Genomic DNA, 17,309 nt, shown 5'->3' with positions numbered 1-17,309 from the left:
GTGCGTATGCTGTTGTGTATGTAAAAGTATTCGTTTTTTGTTTTTTTTCTTACATTTTAGAATGTGGTGCCTTGGGATTGTGCAGAATTTTAAAGGGTGCCTTGGTTGAAAAAAGGGTTGAGAAACACTGGGTTAAGTGAATAACATTGATTATCCTGTTTCATTGGCATCTGTAAGTGGGTGGGATATATTATACAGCAAGTAAGTATGCTGTCCCTGAAGTTGTGATGAAAGCAGAAAAAATGGGCAAGTGTAAGGATTTGAGCGACTTTGACAAGGTCCAAATTGTAGTGGCTAGACGATTGAGTCAAAGCATTGCTTTTCATTTTAATGCATATGTGGCCACGCAGCCGCAAACCAGTCAGGGTGCCCATGCTGATCTGTGTCCACATGCAGAAGTGCCTTAAATGGGCATGAGAGCATCAGAATTGGACCATGGAGCAATGGAATAAGGTGGCCTGGTCTGAGGAATCACCTTTTTTTTTTTTTTTACATCATGTGGATGGCTGTACCTCACTTACCTGGGAAAGAGCTAGCACCAGAATATAGTATGGGAAGTAGGCAAGCCTCCGCACTGTGATGCTTTGGGCTATATTCTGCTGGAAAACCCTGCCATTAATGTAAATGTTACTTGGCACGTACAACCTACTTGAACATTGCTGCTGCCATGAACGTCCCTTGAGGGAAATGGTATTCCCTGATGGCAGTGGGCTCTTTCAGCAGGCTAACGCACACTGCAAAAATGGTTTAAGAATGGTTTGAGGAACACAAAAACAAAATCAAGGTCTTGACTAAACCTCCAAATTCTCCAGATCGTAATCCATTGATCATCTATGGGATGTGCTGCAAAGACAAGCCTGATCCATGGAGGTCCCACCTTACAACTCACAGGACCTAAAGGATTTGCTACAGACGACTTGGTGCCATATACCCCAGCATACCTTTTTAAAGGTCTAGTGGCATCCATACCATGATGGGTTAGGGCTTTTTTGATGGCAATTGGGGGACCTACTCAATATTAGGTGGGTGGTCATAAAGTTATGGCTGATCAGTGTATATGTTTTTGTGTTTATTTTTACATTTTTAAAAGACTACATCTGATAATATGAAGCCACTCTAGCGAGGGAATAATATCCCACTCGCCTTAAGGTGAGGCTGTCCCCTTTCCTGTGAAGGCAAAGTGACAGCGCCTTTGTGAAGCCCACTGCTCTGACTACTTTATACTAGTATACATTTGTTCTCTCTAGGGTGATGGCAAGATGTCTGTGCAGTATATAACAGAGGAATGTCTGAAGAAATTAGACACTAAACAACAGACCAATACCTTGCTGAACATGGTGTGGAGAGATTCCGCCAGTGAGGAGGTCTTCACTCTCATGGCGTCCATCTGTCACACTCTAATGGTACAACATCGAATGATGGTTCCAAAAGTCAGGTAAATTTTACTGGATTATTTAACCCAAGACAAATGTTTCAGTTTTTGGTAAATGGTTATTCATATCGCTCAAGGACTCTCTAGTCATTGTTGAGTTTCGTTTTCTCTGTTGGAAATGTAATTTATTGTATTTTATATAAAATACAGATGGCAGGTGACTTGTTAACCTGCAGTGTCATGTATAACCAAACATTATGGAGCTCTTTGGTTAGTCAGTATTAATGTGTGCATCTTAGTTGGTTTTAGTTATGAAATATTTTGGGGTTTCACCAACTTATTCAACACTATGAGCAGTTTAAAGCGATTCTTCAGTCTTTTATATTTTTTTCTAAAAAGTGGCCAATTTGCTATATTCCTCTGTTAATCCACCCCAAAAAATGCTGAGGGTTAGAGCCCAATGGGAACAATGGGTTATTTAAATAGCAGGGCAACTGGCGTATGTTTAGACGTGAGAGAAAATAACTTGCAGTTGAAGTCCCAGAGGTGGAGAGAGTGGGATAGAGTAGAACTTAGTATGGCTCTACGATTATTAAGAGGAAACCACATGAGGCGACTTATGGATTGTGGAAGCCCCACTTGCGCCTTAAATGTTATCCATTCAGATTTAAAAGATGTGTATATTTGGGATAATTGAATCTGTTGTGCTGTCTGATTAACATTGCATCAAGTGGGGTACGCCCAAACCCCTGGTTGATTTGTGGATGTATACTGCCCCAGTTCCCCAAATGAATTTAAAATACTTGACTGGGGTTTCCATAGATGTTGCAAGGGGATGGGTAGTGTTAAAAAAAATATATAGAATTTTGGGTACTAAACTAATTTTAACAGCTATCCTGCCCATCCATGAGAGAGCGTATGTTCACCATGTCTTCTACTCCTATTTCAAAGAGGTGTACAATGGTATGTAGTTGGCCCAGTACAATGAAGTTATCTTTGGATCTACTTTGATGCCTCAGTATGGCAAAGCACAAGGCTTCCACATAAAGGGGCATGAACTCTTAAGGGAGGCCAGAATCTGGTCCAAGAGAGTGATATTAAGCGCTTCCAATTTAGTTGGATTTATATGAAGGCTGATGGCACACCAAAGTTGTAAGAGATTAGGAGGAGTTGTGTTAGGCAAGGTCACGAACAGCATAAGGTGGTCTGCAAAAACTGCACGTTTGTGTTGCGTTACTGCGCTCTGAACTCTTTGTATGTTGGGGTTCAGGGGAATTCCTGTCGGTAATGTTTCAATTGCAATTATAAATAATAGGGATGATAGCGGGCAGGTAGCCATGTCTGGTGACCGCTTGTATTTGTATTGAGTCTGACCTATAACCATTGACAGTGATGCTTCAGTTTAATTAGAGTGTGCAATAATTAGAGGAAATTAGGACTGAATTTCCAGTGCTGTAAAACAGTGAAAAGATAAGGCCAGTACAGGGCGTCAAAAGCTTTATGTAAATCTAAGGATAATAACATGCCCTGTCTGGTCCCAGCTCCATCCAAATCAGACTGCAGCAACTAGACGATATTTATGGCTCTTATGATTTGGTCTCCCGCTTAGTATTTAGGCACAAATCCAACTTGGTCTCTGTGGATATAACATTCTAGGAAATTGTTTAATTCTGTTAGCCTAAATTTTTGTTTGTAGTTTTAGATCAGTATTAAAGAGACGGGGTCTGTATTTTGTCACTTTGCTATGGTCCTTACCTGTCTTGAGCAGCATACAGAAAGTGGCTTTATTAGATTCCCCATCGAGAGAAGCACCCTATCGTAGGACATTGTAAATTTTTTTTAGATGTGGGGTTAATAATAGACATGTGCATTCGTTTTCGTCCGAATGCATTTTCGTCCGAATTTCAGCTATTTTCGTTTTCGTTTTGACAAACGATAACGAAAGCACAAAATCCGAAAAACGAAAGATCCGACATAAATAAATGCTTTATTTTCGTTTTCATTGTTACAACAGTTCGATATAGAATAGGAGATTCGACATGACTCTGACAACAATCTGTGTCTATAGAACCTGTGGTCGAATGTGCTTAACCTTACCTCTATTAGTCCAAGATTATATAGAGAAAATATTCGACAGAGAAAAAAGATTTGACAGAGAGAAAAGATTCTGCAAGTTACTGTCCTAAAAAGTGTTTGGGGACCCGGGTCCTGCCCCAGGGGACATGTATCAATGCAAAAAAAAGTTTTAAAAACGGCCGTTTTTTCGGGAGCAGTGATTTTAATAATGATTAAAGTGAAACAATAAAAGTGTAATATTCCTTTAAATTTCGTAGGGGGGGGGTTGTCTATAGTATGCCTGTGAAGGGGCGCATGTTTCCCGTGCTTAGAATTGTCCCTGCACAAAGTGTCATTTATGCAGGAAAAAAAGTCCTTTAAAATCACTCGCAGCTATTATGAATTGTCGGCTCCGTAATACAGAGAACACTCATTGAAAGTCATTGATAAAAAAATAAATAAATAAAAAAGCGTGGGGGTCCCCCAAATTCAATTACCAGGCCCTTCAGGTCTGGTATGGATATTAAGGGGAACCCTGCCTCAAATTTAAGAAAAAATTTGACGTGGGGTTCCCCCTAAATATCCATAATCAGACCCTTCAGGTCTGGTATGGATATTAAGGGGAACCCCACATTAAATTTAAAAAAAAATTGACGTGGGGTTCCCCCTAAAAATCCATACCAGACCCTTTATCCGAGCACGCAACCTGGCAGGCCGCAGGAAAAGAGGGGGGACGAGAGAGCGGCCCCCCCTCCCTCCTGAACCGTACCAGGCCACATGCCCTCAACATTGGGAGGATGCTTTGGGGGTCTGTGACCCCTCAAAGCACCTTGTCCCCATGTTGATGAGGACAAGGGCCTCATCCCCACAACCCTGGCCGGTGGTTGTTGAGGTCTGCGGGCGGGGGGCTTATCAGAATCTGGAAGCTCCCTTTAACAAGGGGACCCCCGGATCCCGGCCCCCCCCTGTTTGAAATGGTAAGGGGGTACAAAAGTACCCCTACCATTTCACAAAGAAAGTGTAAAAAATGGTTAAATAAAACAAACACACTTTTGAAAAATTCCTTTATTAAAAATAAAAAAATAAAAAAAAGATTCCAGCGGTGGTAATCCACTCTTGCTATCCAGCGACGGACGGTCATCTCTCCAGCGATGTCGCATGTCATCCAGCGCAGCGAATACATCCTTCTTCTGTCTCCTCCACGGAGACACTGCAGGCATTCCGGCGGCTGACGCTTCTTATATACGGAGGGCGGGGCCACCCATCACCTGACCCCGCCCCCCTCTGACGCAAGGGGAAACCCGGGGGTTCCCTGTGACGTAGGGGTGACCCGCACCCCTCTGATGTAACACAGGCAGGTTTCCGTTACATCAGAGGGGGGCGGGGTCACCCATACGTCACGGGGAACCCCGGGTTTCCCCTTGCGTCAGAGGGGGGCGGGGTCAGGTGACGGGTGGCCCCGCCCTCCGTATATAAGAAACGTCAGCCGCCGGAATGCCTGCAGTGTCTCCGTAGAGGAGACAGAAGAAGGATGGAGGATCGCTGCGCTGGATGAGATGAGACATCACTGGAGAGATGATCGTCCGTCGCTGGATAGCAAGAGTGGATTACCGCCGCTGGAATCTTTTTTTTTTTATTTTTTTATTTTTAATAAAGGAATTTTTCAAAAGTGTGTTTGTTTTATTTAACCATTTTTTACACTTTCTTTGTGAAATGGTAGGGGTACTTTTGTACCCCCTTACCATTTCAAACAGGGGGGGGGGCCGGGATCTGGGGGTCCCCTTGTTAAAGGGGGCTTCCAGATTCTGATAAGCCCCCCGCCCGCAGACCTCCACAACCACCGGCCAGGGTTGTGGGGATGAGGCCCTTGTCCTCATCAACATGGGGACAAGGTGCTTTGAGGGGTCACGGACCCCCAAAGCATCCTCCCAATGTTGAGGGCATGTGGCCTAGTACGGTTCAGGAGGGAGGGGGGGGCGCTCTCTCGACCCCCCTCTTTTCCTGCGGCCTGCCAGGTTGCGTGCTCGGATAAAGGGTCTGGTATGGATTTTTAGGGGGAACCCCACGTCAATTTTTTTTTAAATTTGACGCGGGGTTCCCCTTAATATCCATACCAGACCTGAAGGGTCTGGTTATGGATATTAAGGGGGAACCCCACGTCAAATTTTTTCTTAAATTTGAGGCAGGGTTCCCCTTAATATCCATACCAGACCTGAAGGGCCTGGTAATTGAATTTGGGGGACCCCCACGCTTTTTATTTATTTATTTTTTTTTTTTTATCAATGACTTTCAATGAGTGTTCTCTGTATTACGGAGCCGACAATTCATAATAGCTGCGAGTGATTTTAAAGGACTTTTTTTTTCCTGCATAAATGACACTTTGTGCAGGGACAATTCTAAGCACGGGAAACATGCGCCCCTTCACAGGCATACTATAGACAACCCCCCCCTACGAAATTTAAAGGAATATTACACTTTTATTGTTTCACTTTAATCATTATTAAAATCACTGCTCCCGAAAAAACGGCCGTTTTTAAAACTTTTTTTGCATTGATACATGTCCCCTGGGGCAGGACCCGGGTCCCCAAACACTTTTTAGAACAGTAACTTGCAAATTAGGCTTTAAAATTAGCACTTTAGATTTTGAACGTTGGAGTCCCATAGACTTTAATAGGGTTCTAAAGTATGCTATATAGTTAGCTCCGTCTAATCTTCTTTATACATTCGACAGACACCATAAGCCTTCCAAGACAGATTCGACCGTAATTCATGTGGATTTTCGGACGAATGCAATTTTTGAACGAAAAACGAAATAAATAAAAACGAATTTCGGGAGTAACTAAATAAATTAAGTTTTCGGACGAAAACGAAATTCCGAAACGAAATATTTTACTCTGCACATGTCTAGTTAATAATGGGGCTAAATTCTTATAGTACCGCGTGGAAAAGCCGTCTGTGCGCTCCATTTTAGATGCCTAGGCTTGTTTTATAGCTTGTAGGATTTCTTCCTCAGTGACTATCTTTTTCAGAAGGTCCATGTGGGAAGCGGAAAAAGTGGATGATGGGAGGCTAAAGTAGCTCTTCTGCCCTCCTAAATAGTCTTCTAGGTGGTATAGAGCTTGGAGTAATGATCATGGAGTAATTATAGAACTGTTTGGTGATTCTGGTGAAGGAGCTATCTGATTTTTATTTTTTTTTTCAATTTTGGAATCGCCATATGTTGGAACCATGAAACAATGTGAAGCAGTGTCCAACTGAGTGTATGCGCCACCGTGCTTTTTTTTTATTATTGTTTATTTTTTTAAGTATAAAGCAGTACAGGATTAACAGCAAAACAAGTATCCACTTGTGATCTAATGGTTAGACAGTAGTACAATTCAGTGACAGGTCATGATAGCAATAAATAATGATAAATACAGCAAAACGTTCATAATGGCAATGTATACACACTGAAGACTATCTTAACTAACAAGTGTAAAAACAGCAGAGTTCACTGTATTGCTTTTGTTTTGATCAATAAACTTTAGTATTTTGTAAAAATGTATCTATCTCACTGTATAATCCCACAATACATAGTATAGTATTTTGCCTAATAGAATAAGTACAATACATCAATGGGTATGGTAGATTGCATTTCTAGCCAGATCTTGTGAAACTTAAATGTACCACCCCATACCTCATCGGTCAATTTGAAATGGATTACTGATAAGGCTTTGCGAAAAAGTTGAAGGGATTCCCAATAAACAGCTATTACCTTTTTTAAAGCATGAAAAAAAAAATGCAAAAGAAGTTTTGTGCCATTATTCAAATCAGAATATTCCAAATAACCTAATAAACATCTGGCCAGATTACAAATTACAGATTAAAAATATTGAGATTGGCAGAGAAGTCCGTAACATCAGTCCATAAGGTCCATATGGTTGGACAGACCCATGTCGGTTAAACATTAGGAAAGGCTATTTAGAAGAAATAACCAAAGTCACATTGCAGTCTAATATATCCTGACGGCGTTCTCTTTATAGGTGTGGTATAGCCCTCTGCCATTGAGACTTATGCAGGCCATACACGGTCGAATTTCGAACGAATTTTCTTTTCAAAATCAGAAAATTCGTTTTTTCTGTGATCCGATGATGCCACCATTGATTTTGGAAATTCGGCTGACCTAGCCTTCAATTTCACCTCATGTTGCTACAGAAAAGAATTTTCTTGGCTGGGAATCTTCTTTTCTCTCCGTAAATTTTCTTTTCTCTCCGTAAATTTTCTTTTTATCTCCGTACATTTTCTTTTATCTCCGTACATTTTCTTTTCTTATTATGTTTCTCGCACGATTCTCCCATCATTGATTAGAAAATCATTCGTTTTTCTAAAAATTTCCAACATGTCCGATTCCTCAAATTTTATTTCTGAACGAAAATCGGCTGTTGCTGCAGCCCACTAATGGTGCGAAATTCATACGAAAATTCTTAGATACGATTTTCGAAAGAAAATTCTTTCGAAATTCGAACCGTGTATGGCCGTCCTTAGTTTGGGCAAGTCTTTTGGCTTTAGAGTGAAGTAAAGACATGTAGTACGTAGAAATTAGATTAGTGTGCTGGCTGAAGATGCCACTGTTCCAACTAATGGTCCTGCTTTTTTTATTTAACCACTTGAGACCCACGCTATAGCCGAATGACGGCTACAGTGTGGACCTCCTTTGCCGGGACTACGTCTATTGACGTCCCATGCATGAGCGGCCTGCGCGCCCCCAGAGGGGCGTGCGCGCCGAGCTCTGTGATCGGCGAGTCTATGAGACTCGCCTGATCACCGATCCGAGCAAGGGGTCGATCCTGACCCCTTATCACGTGATCAGCTGTCAGCCAATGACAGCTGATCATGTGATACAACGGAGCTGGTAATCGGCTATTATTCCTCCTCGCGCTAAAAAAGAGCTGATCACCGGCGGCCGTGATCGGGACATCAGTCCCGATCACGGCCAGCCCTGCCAGTGCCCACCTGCCCCCCTGCCAGTGCCACCTCAATAAAAAAATTAGTGCCCCCCGTCAGTGCCACCCAGCAGTGCCCACAGTGCCACCCAGCAGTGCCCACAGTCTGCCTCAACAAAGGTGCTGCACCCCAGTGCCACATATCCGTGCCCATCAGTGTCATCTACCAGTGCCCATCAGTGCCGCCCATCAGAGCCACCTATCAGTACCACCCATCCGTGCCATCTTATCTGTGCCCATCGTTGCCCATCAGTGCCGCCTTATCTGTGCCCATCGGTGCCGCCTTAACTATGCCCATCAGTGCCCACCAGTGCAGCCTATCAGTGCCCACCAGTGCAGCCTATCAGTGCCCACCAGTGCAGCCTATCAGTGCCGCCTCATCAGCGCACTTCAATGAAGGAGAAAAATTACCCGTTTGCAAAATTTTATAACAAACTATTAAACATGATTTTTTTTTTGCATCTTTTTTTGTTTGTTTAGCAAAAAATAAAACTCCCAGCTGTAATTAAATACCACCAAAAGAAAGCTCTATTTGTGGGAAAAAAATGCTAAAAATTTCATTTGGGTACAGTGTTGTATGCCCGCGCAATTGTCATTCAAACTGCATCAGCGCTGAAAGCTGAAAATTGGTCTGGGCATGAGGGGGGTTTAGGTGCCCAGTAAGCAAGTGGTTAATAAACACAAGGCATTCTCTGGCGAGCTGGGGAGGAGGAGCAGAGACACTCTCCACTACGTCCAATCAGTGAACGCCCTGTATTCATTGAAAACAATACAAGGTGTTCTATAAATGGCAGCCTAGTGTAACTCTCCCAGGGCTTTCCTGCACCTAAGGAACCACATGTGCCACAAACAGCCTGCTGTACAGTGAATAGCTGTGTACAGCCCTACTCTTGTAAATGCTGATGCTGCTTTGCATTGGTGTTTACCAACACATGCGCAGCTAGGTTACCCCTAGTGCTCTGGCATGCGGGGACAGACTGATAGTTGTGCCATTGATCTTGACAGAGAAGTCAGGGAAAGGAAATAATAGGAGCTCGGTTTTGGATAGATTGAATTTTGAGGAAGTGGTGTGACATCCAGGCTGATATGTCTGTTGGTAAATCAGCTACATACAGTGCTGGGTTCTGGTTGTGAGACAGAAACCAGCTATACCTGACCTGTGCTCAAATCCCAGTAACTTGTACATGTATATAATCTATCAGGTGTGTGACCACATGTTTAACATTAGAAATTCTGATTGGACCCACTGCACGCTGCTATACCCTCTTTTTGGCAAACTTTGCAATGAAAAACAGGGATTTTTAGTTCACACATATTGCAAATGCATGTTTAGCACCTGATAGATTATATACATGTACCAGCTATTGGGATTTGAGCGCAGGTATATCTTGTTTCTGTTGCATTGCAGATCGGTGACTAGACCTGAACCTAGCAGCTCTCCCCCACTTTCCTGTCTGTTTCACCCATGTTGACACTGTGCCCACCATAGCATTTGTGTTTGGCAGGGCAGAGTAGGACTGGTCATAAGAGGGATTGACGCAGTTGGCCAGCTTAAACATATATTGCAATATGTGTGAACTAAAAATCCCTGTTTTTCATTGCAAAGTTTGCCAGAGAGTGTATATAGCAGTGTGCAGAGGGTTCATCCAGAATTTCCAGCTTTGAGAATTCTCGTCACACACCCGTAAAAAAAATGCAGCATCGGTCTGATTTTGTGAATGAATACAAAGCTTCCTCTGACTGGCTGAGCTGGAGGGGCGGGCTGACGATGTCATGCTCTTTAACTATGCCAATCAAAGAAAGCTTTGTATTCATTCACCAGCTATTTAAAATGACAGCATGGAAATTGGCTTTAAGGCATTATTTTAGGCACAAGTCCTTGGGACCAGGCTGATCACAGAACAGGGTAAAGGGCCCATCACAGTGGGCCCTTTACCACGTGATCAGCTGTCAGCCAATGACAGCTGATCACGAAAGTAAACAGAAGCTGGTTGACTTTTTTTTTTTTTTTCCTCCTCAAGACCAGCGTGAGGAGAATAGAAGAAAGCCGGTAACTGGCTTCTGTTACAGGGACATCCGTCTCAATCTGTGCCCACCAGTGCTGCTAATGAGTGCCCACCTGTACCACCTATCAGTGCCCTTCAGAGCCCATCAGTACCACCTATCAGTGCAGCCCCGTCAGTGCTCACTAGTGCAGCCTCATCAGCATACATCAGTCAAAGAGAAAAATTACAAATTGTATAACAAACTATGAAAAAACATTTTTTTTTCTTTTTTTTTTTCTAGATTTTCGGTCTTTTTTTTTTTTGTTGACTGACTCGGGGCAAACTACCAAACATTCATACCTATATCCTTGTGACTTAGATTTTTTCATATTTATCATTTTGTCCTACCCCTGTTCTGTCTGGGTCCCCGTTCCTGTGACATTTTTAAAATGCATGCACAGTATGACAATACTGCATGAATTTGCAGTTTAGGTACAGAATTTCCCTGAAGGCAGTTGTGACTTTGCCTTCCCAGGGAGCATTTGTGTGGCCAGGGCTAACTCACCACTGCCTTGAGGGAAACAAAGTAGAAGTAAAAAAGGTATGTAAAGCAAAAAAAATAAAAAATGTATTCAGTGATTTCACATAAGGATGCATGCTCATGTGAACTTAAAAAGTTTGCTTTAATTCAGATGTCAGTTCAGGCTTGTAAATAGGTAGAATGCATTCAATTGCTTCAATGTAGCTAAAGGTATGGACAGAGTATTCGGGAAAACTTAAAACTACTTTATAATGCAGGTGACTGCTTCTCTTTTTTTTTATTTTTTTATTTAAAGTGATTGTAAATTGTCACATTGTAAAACATCCATTCCGTTTAAAAAAAGAAGAAATGAAAGGTAAAACAATTTGTGTATAGATACAAAAAAAATTAAAAATTATAATACCTTTTTTCCCCCTTTGTGATCACATTCCCTCTGTTCTCAGCTGCATAAGCACTGGGGGAGAATAAACAGCAGAACACTAAGCTTCCCAGTGAATGTTTTTGCGGGGGAGGACAAGTCTGATCATTGGAGGAGAGCAGGCTGAGTTCTCAGCATAGCTAGAGAACTGACCATGGTGTGCTCTCCTGCTTAGTGTGGTCAAGTTTTTATTTGGAAAGCAGAGGGACTGGCAGTAACGCCAGGGATTTCACATAAACGAAGGAATTCAAAGAGAACAGGATACTTTTTCATACAAGTACATAGAACAGCAGGAACATATAAGGAATATGAAATGTTGTGGTAATGAGCACTTTAGCTGGAAGCTACTTTATCTTTCAGGCTCCGTTTCCACTAGTACAACTTGGACACATAAAGTCGCATAACAAGTCACAGTCATTGATTTTAAATGTACCCATTGCAATCTGTGACTTAAAGTTGCAGCACTCCTTTGATGCAACTTTGCTACAGACTGTAAAGTCGAATCAAAGCTGCATTCTAAATCGTGCGACTTTGATGATTAATTTCAATTTTTAGTGGCAGGGCTAGCAGACAATTTGGATTTTCCATTTTTCATTGAGGCAAATTCATTGTGTTTGGTTTAATGGGTTTGTAGTAGGAGTGTAATATTATGTGGTCATAGCTGTGATTGGTGAACTTCCAACAGATGCTGCAAACCTGAGCAATAACGAGTAATGTCCTGTTCATCAGGGTATGCGGAAAAGCCATAAAACTGATCTTAAGTTCTTTGCAAGGCATTGATCTGAATCCATTTCAAGCGCAGTACAAACAATGCTGCAGCAATCTCATTAGGGTCTGTCTTGGCCCACTGATGTTTATTGCTGTCAGGAAGTAAAATGTCAGGGAAGCTGTCTCACTTCGATTAGGACCATTTAGCTTTTTTTTTCTGAGCTGATGTCATTGAAACAGGATGTGAGAATGAAGATCATAGCTTTACGATTTGTGATTTTGTTTATTGTGGAATAGTGTTCAGTGACATGATCACAACAGTGACGCAATGGCTTAAATTCTGATGTGATGTTCTACAATAGAGCAATCCCCAGGATTCACTTGTAAGTGGAAACTATTCATTACATATATTTGATATTTTCCTGTAAAACTTTGTTGTTCAATCTCCATCTTTGCAATTTTTAATTAATGGTTATAGGCTTTCAATTAAACAGTATACACTTTTTGCTGAATCTGTCTAAGCCAATAATTATTCAATTTGTCTAAAACTCACTAGCTAGATCCAGGTTTCTATTCTGTAATTTTCCTGTGATTTTTTAATCTGATTGTGGCTTTTGGTTCCAAATACAACCTTTCCTACATAAACTGAAAGATAAGTGAGACTGTCTATGGTTATGTCCCAATGGACTGCTCATCACTTGCTTCAGTTAAGAATCAAGCGATATGACTTCTGCATACACTATGAGGTTGATTTACAAAAACTGGAGAGTGCAATATCCGGTGCAGCTTTGCAGAGAAACCGATTAGCTTTCCGTTTTTATTGTCAAAGCTTAAGTGAACAAGCTGAAGTTAGAAGCTGATTGGCTGCCATGCACAGCTACACCAGATTTTGCACTCTCCAGATTTTTCTTTCAATCGTTTTATTTTTATTTTTATTGAGATTAAAAAAAAAAAAAGAAATGAAGAAAAACATTATGAAGACAGAATAATACGAAGGTTACCATAGTGTGATTACAGAGAGTACAGATTACCATGGGCTAGGAAAATTCGTACATCGGGTAGGCGGTAAAGCATGTTACTAATTAGGAAATTTCAATCACTTAAAACAATATATCATCTTTATTCTTATAAGGGAATGTATGTCCATTTGAAGTATGTGTCCCATAGACTTCTGGCTGGGATGTTAAGTCTAGACATACCTTATAGAACAGTGTTCCATTCATTATGCTCTCGCCCCTTGTGCATCGGATGACTGTCTTGTTCCCCACCAAGGTGGGCTCTGTTATGTGTTTTTTAACTAGAACTGGGGGATGTTACCTTCTGAACTTGGTAGCCCGCTATATGTGGTGAAAAGGATGGAAAGGGCAGGAATAGATCAGGTGGCGAGGATGGTGAAAAAAGAGAGAAGAATAAGATGCCCTGCCAGAATGCTACTCTTAACAAATTTTGATCAGGTCCTACAAAGGTGTTAGGGATACGTGCATGTAGTCAGCCCACGGTTCCCAGATCGCCTTAAAATTTTCAACTTTGTCTTGGAAGATACTGACCATCTTTTCCTGTGCCATGATCCATGATATTGTTTGGCCTGGATACTTGAAACAGTGGGCTTTTTCTATGATTTCGCTATCGTCAGTTTGGCTCCCAGGAGAATGAAGTGAATGAGGCTCCTCTTACTTTTAGTGGTCCCCTTGATTGGAAAGTTCAGCAATGCTATGTGAGGGGACTTAAGAATGGACAGACCAGCGGTCTTTTTGTTTACCGTAAAGATTCTATCCCAGAATCCTCTTAACTTTGGAAATTCCCACCATATGTGGACCATGGATCCTATATGTGCGCACCCTCTGAAACATAGGGGCACTTTCCAGATTTAGTAAATCAACCTCAGTATGCCCAATAACTGCCTTAGTTTCAGCTAGCAAAACCACTGAGTGCTAAGGTCTTATTTTAGTAGCATGGGCCTGGTGTATAAAAGGAACAGCTTTATTCAAGTCCAAGTCAAGCTGTATCACTGAGGTTTGTTTTAACATATTTAGTGCAGCTCTGGCCACTTTGAAAATTGCACAGTGGTTCTTGTGCATATCAAGTTTTAAAATGACCTGATCATTAAGCATTCAAATCAAAAAAAATATACCAGCAAAACGAGCAATACATGGTTTCCCACTGCCAGACTCTGCACCTTTTACAAGATATTACTGGTTGAGGCCCACTTGGAAACGAACACTTCTGAAAGCATTAATCTCCTTGGTCCCTCGCAGTACTCCCCCAATCTTTACCTCACTACTGAGTAGAGGTGCGCGATTAATCGCGAAACGTTTGCGATCTCGATTCACCCCCCCACGCGATCTAAGTTCTGGCTGACCCGCGATTTTCTTTTAGTGCCGCCGGTTCCACGTAACCAGTGTGGAACGCAACTGACGTCAGCCATCGGAACTGACGTCAGCCATCGGAACTGACGTCAGCCATCGGAACTGACGTCAGTCATTGGAGCGTGCGATGTGGCGTGCCGCTGCCTGGTTGTGGCCGGGTACAGTGGTCGGGAAACAGCACGCTGTTTACACTGTGATCGCTCAGACGGAGCGATCACTTGTAAACAAACCGGCATCATGTCATGACGCCGGTTCCTCTCTCCCCCTCTATACTAATCTGTACAGTGGAGGGGAGAGATCCAGAGATGGAAGCAGCCATCCCTCCTTACCCTGCCAATATCCTGCCAATACTCTAGCAATACTCTAGCAATACCCTGCCAATACTCTAGCAATACCCTGCCAATACTCTAGCAATACCCTGCCAATACTCTAGCAATACCCTGCCAATACTCTAGCAATGCTCTAGCAATACCCTGCCAATACTCTAGCAATACTCTAGCAATACCCTGCCAATACTTTAGCAATACTCTAGCAATACCCTGCCAATACTCTAGCAATGCTCTAGCAATACCCTGCCAATACTCTAGCAATACCCTGCCAATACTCTAGCAATGCTCTAGCAATACCCTGCCAATACTCTAGCAATGCTCTAGCAATACCCTGCCAATACTCTAGCAATACCCTGCCAATACTCTAGCAATACCCTGCCAATACTCTAGCAATACCCTGCCAATACTCTAGCAATACCCTGCCAATGCTCTAGCAATACCCTGCCAATGCTCTAGCAATACCCTGCCAATACTCTAGCAATGCTCTAGCAATACCCTGCCAATACTCTAGCAATACCCTGCCAATACTCTAGCAATGCTCTAGCAATACCCTGCCAATGCTCTAGCAATACCCTGCCAATACTCTAGCAATACCCTGCCAATACTCTAGCAATGCCCTGCCAATACTCTAGCAATGCCCTGCCAATACTCTAGCAATGCCCTGCCAATACTCTAGCAATGCCCTGCCAATACTCTAGCAATACCCTGCCAATACTCTAGCAATACCCTGCCAATACTCTAGCAATACCCTGCCAATACTCTAGCAATACCCTGCCAATACTCTAGCAATACCCTGCCAATACTCTAGCAATACCCTGCCAATACTCTAGCAATGCTCTAGCAATACCCTGCCAATACCCTAGCAATACCCTGCCAATACCCTAGCAATACCCTGCCAATACCATAGCAATACTCGCCAATACCCTAGCAATACTCGCCAATACCCTAGCAATACTCGCCAATACCCTAGCAATACTCGCCAATACCCTAGCAATACTCGCCAATACCCTAGCAATACTCGCCAATACCCTAGCAATACTCGCCAATACCCTGCCAATACTCTAGCAATACCCTGCCAATACTTTGCGATGCCCTGCCAATACCCTTCCTGCCAATACTCAGCGATACCCTGCCTGTAAAATTTTCAAATAAAACAGTTTTTTGAGAATCGTGAGAGAATCATGATCTTCATTCTAAGCAAAAGAATCGTGATTCTCATTTTTCCCAGAATCGTGCAGCTCTACTACTGAGTCCTGTAAGGGAGGTACACTGAGTTTCTCATCTGCATTAGGAGCTGCAGCAAGTCAGATAAAGCCCAGCTAATTTCCTGGCTGGAAGACATCCAGCATCATGTAGTCTTTTTTTTCCTCCCCAGCTCAACTCTTCCTGGCCAGCCCTTAGGTCGGTCATAGATGGTTTGAATCTCGGCCGGTTCAGCAGGGACCAGCGAAGCATTCGAGCAATGTATGGCAGGCTGAATGTGCCCAAGTTGATTGACCTATTAACTTTGGTACAACCAGTCTTCCGGATTTTACATAAGATTATCGCTAGTGGCTACTATAGCCACTAGCAATAATCATTGTCTTCTTCCAGGGTGGACGGCTTCCCCCGCCTCCCTGCAGGGAGAAGACAATAGCTTGGCAGGAGGGATTCCTGTACCAACATTGTGTTTATGGGGGAATCAAGCTAATTTCTGTCCTGCAACCCATGGTTGCTGGACTGAAGTTTGCTCCATCTATGGCCGACATTAGTTGGTTTTTAATTCTTTCAATCATTGAGGCTCAGCATCACATCTAGACGTTACCTAGAGCAATCTGCTGTTCTCAGGACGCTATGTACAGCCCTTTCAATTGGCCATGATGTTCCTGCATAGCATAGAGAAACATGGAGGCCCTGTGATGACCATTACAGAGTCTGAATAAGGTATGTAATGAAAATGAAAAAGGCTTTATTTAGAAATCTCAACATGTTAATGGGGAGGGAAAGGGGGAACCAGGGAAGGCAAACTATAAGCAGATTAAACTTGAGCTTTATTAAACCTCACACTGGTATCCAGAAAAGGAACTGAGGTGCCATCAATATGTTATAGGCAATATGATTAACAAATTGATGGAACCATTAATCATAGAGGTGAGGAGTGACAAACTGGACAATGCTTGACTTCAGGAAGCCTCAGTTCATTTTCTGGACCCGATGCGTGAATTTTACATCACTTTTCAGCCCCAGTTTTTTGTTCCAGGTGTGCGACTTATGTAAGTCCCAAAATAATTACAAGCTTATGTAGGATCTATATTTACATACTCTAGCAATCCATAGTTTAATCTGTATGAATATCATTCTCCCACAATCTTCACAACAGACTGGGTGAGAGAGAACCAGAATACTAATTCAGAATGGAAATAGTGTTTACAGGAGGGAAGCCACTGGGATGGCTTCAAGAGTATGCTGTTTTTTTTCCAGTCATGGGATGGATGGGTCCTGGACCAGACAGTATTTCTAAATTGCATTGTAATACTTAAGGAGGTTTAGGACTTGGCTGTGCTATCTGGCGGG

General features: G+C 42.5%; 1 protein-coding gene across 1 annotated transcript in view; it reads left to right on the top strand.

Moving 5' to 3' along the window:
- UBE3C (ubiquitin protein ligase E3C) overlaps nucleotides 1-17,309 on the top strand; it is a 177,323-nt gene that overhangs the window by 53,447 nt on the left and 106,567 nt on the right. Inside the window, exon 11 of the mRNA XM_077491145.1 lies at nucleotides 1,248-1,435. Coding sequence (XP_077347271.1) covers nucleotides 1,248-1,435 — 188 coding nt within the window. The remainder of the gene's footprint in view (nucleotides 1-1,247; nucleotides 1,436-17,309) is intronic.

The sequence above is a fragment of the Lithobates pipiens genome, unplaced genomic scaffold (assembly GCF_037356315.1).
Source record: "Lithobates pipiens isolate NorthernLeopardFrog02 unplaced genomic scaffold, aLitPip1_a1.2 Scaffold_19, whole genome shotgun sequence".
NCBI lineage: Eukaryota > Metazoa > Chordata > Amphibia > Anura > Ranidae > Lithobates > Lithobates pipiens.
The sequence above is the reverse complement of the archived record's forward strand: the minus strand, read 5'-3'. Positions and strand labels throughout refer to the sequence as shown.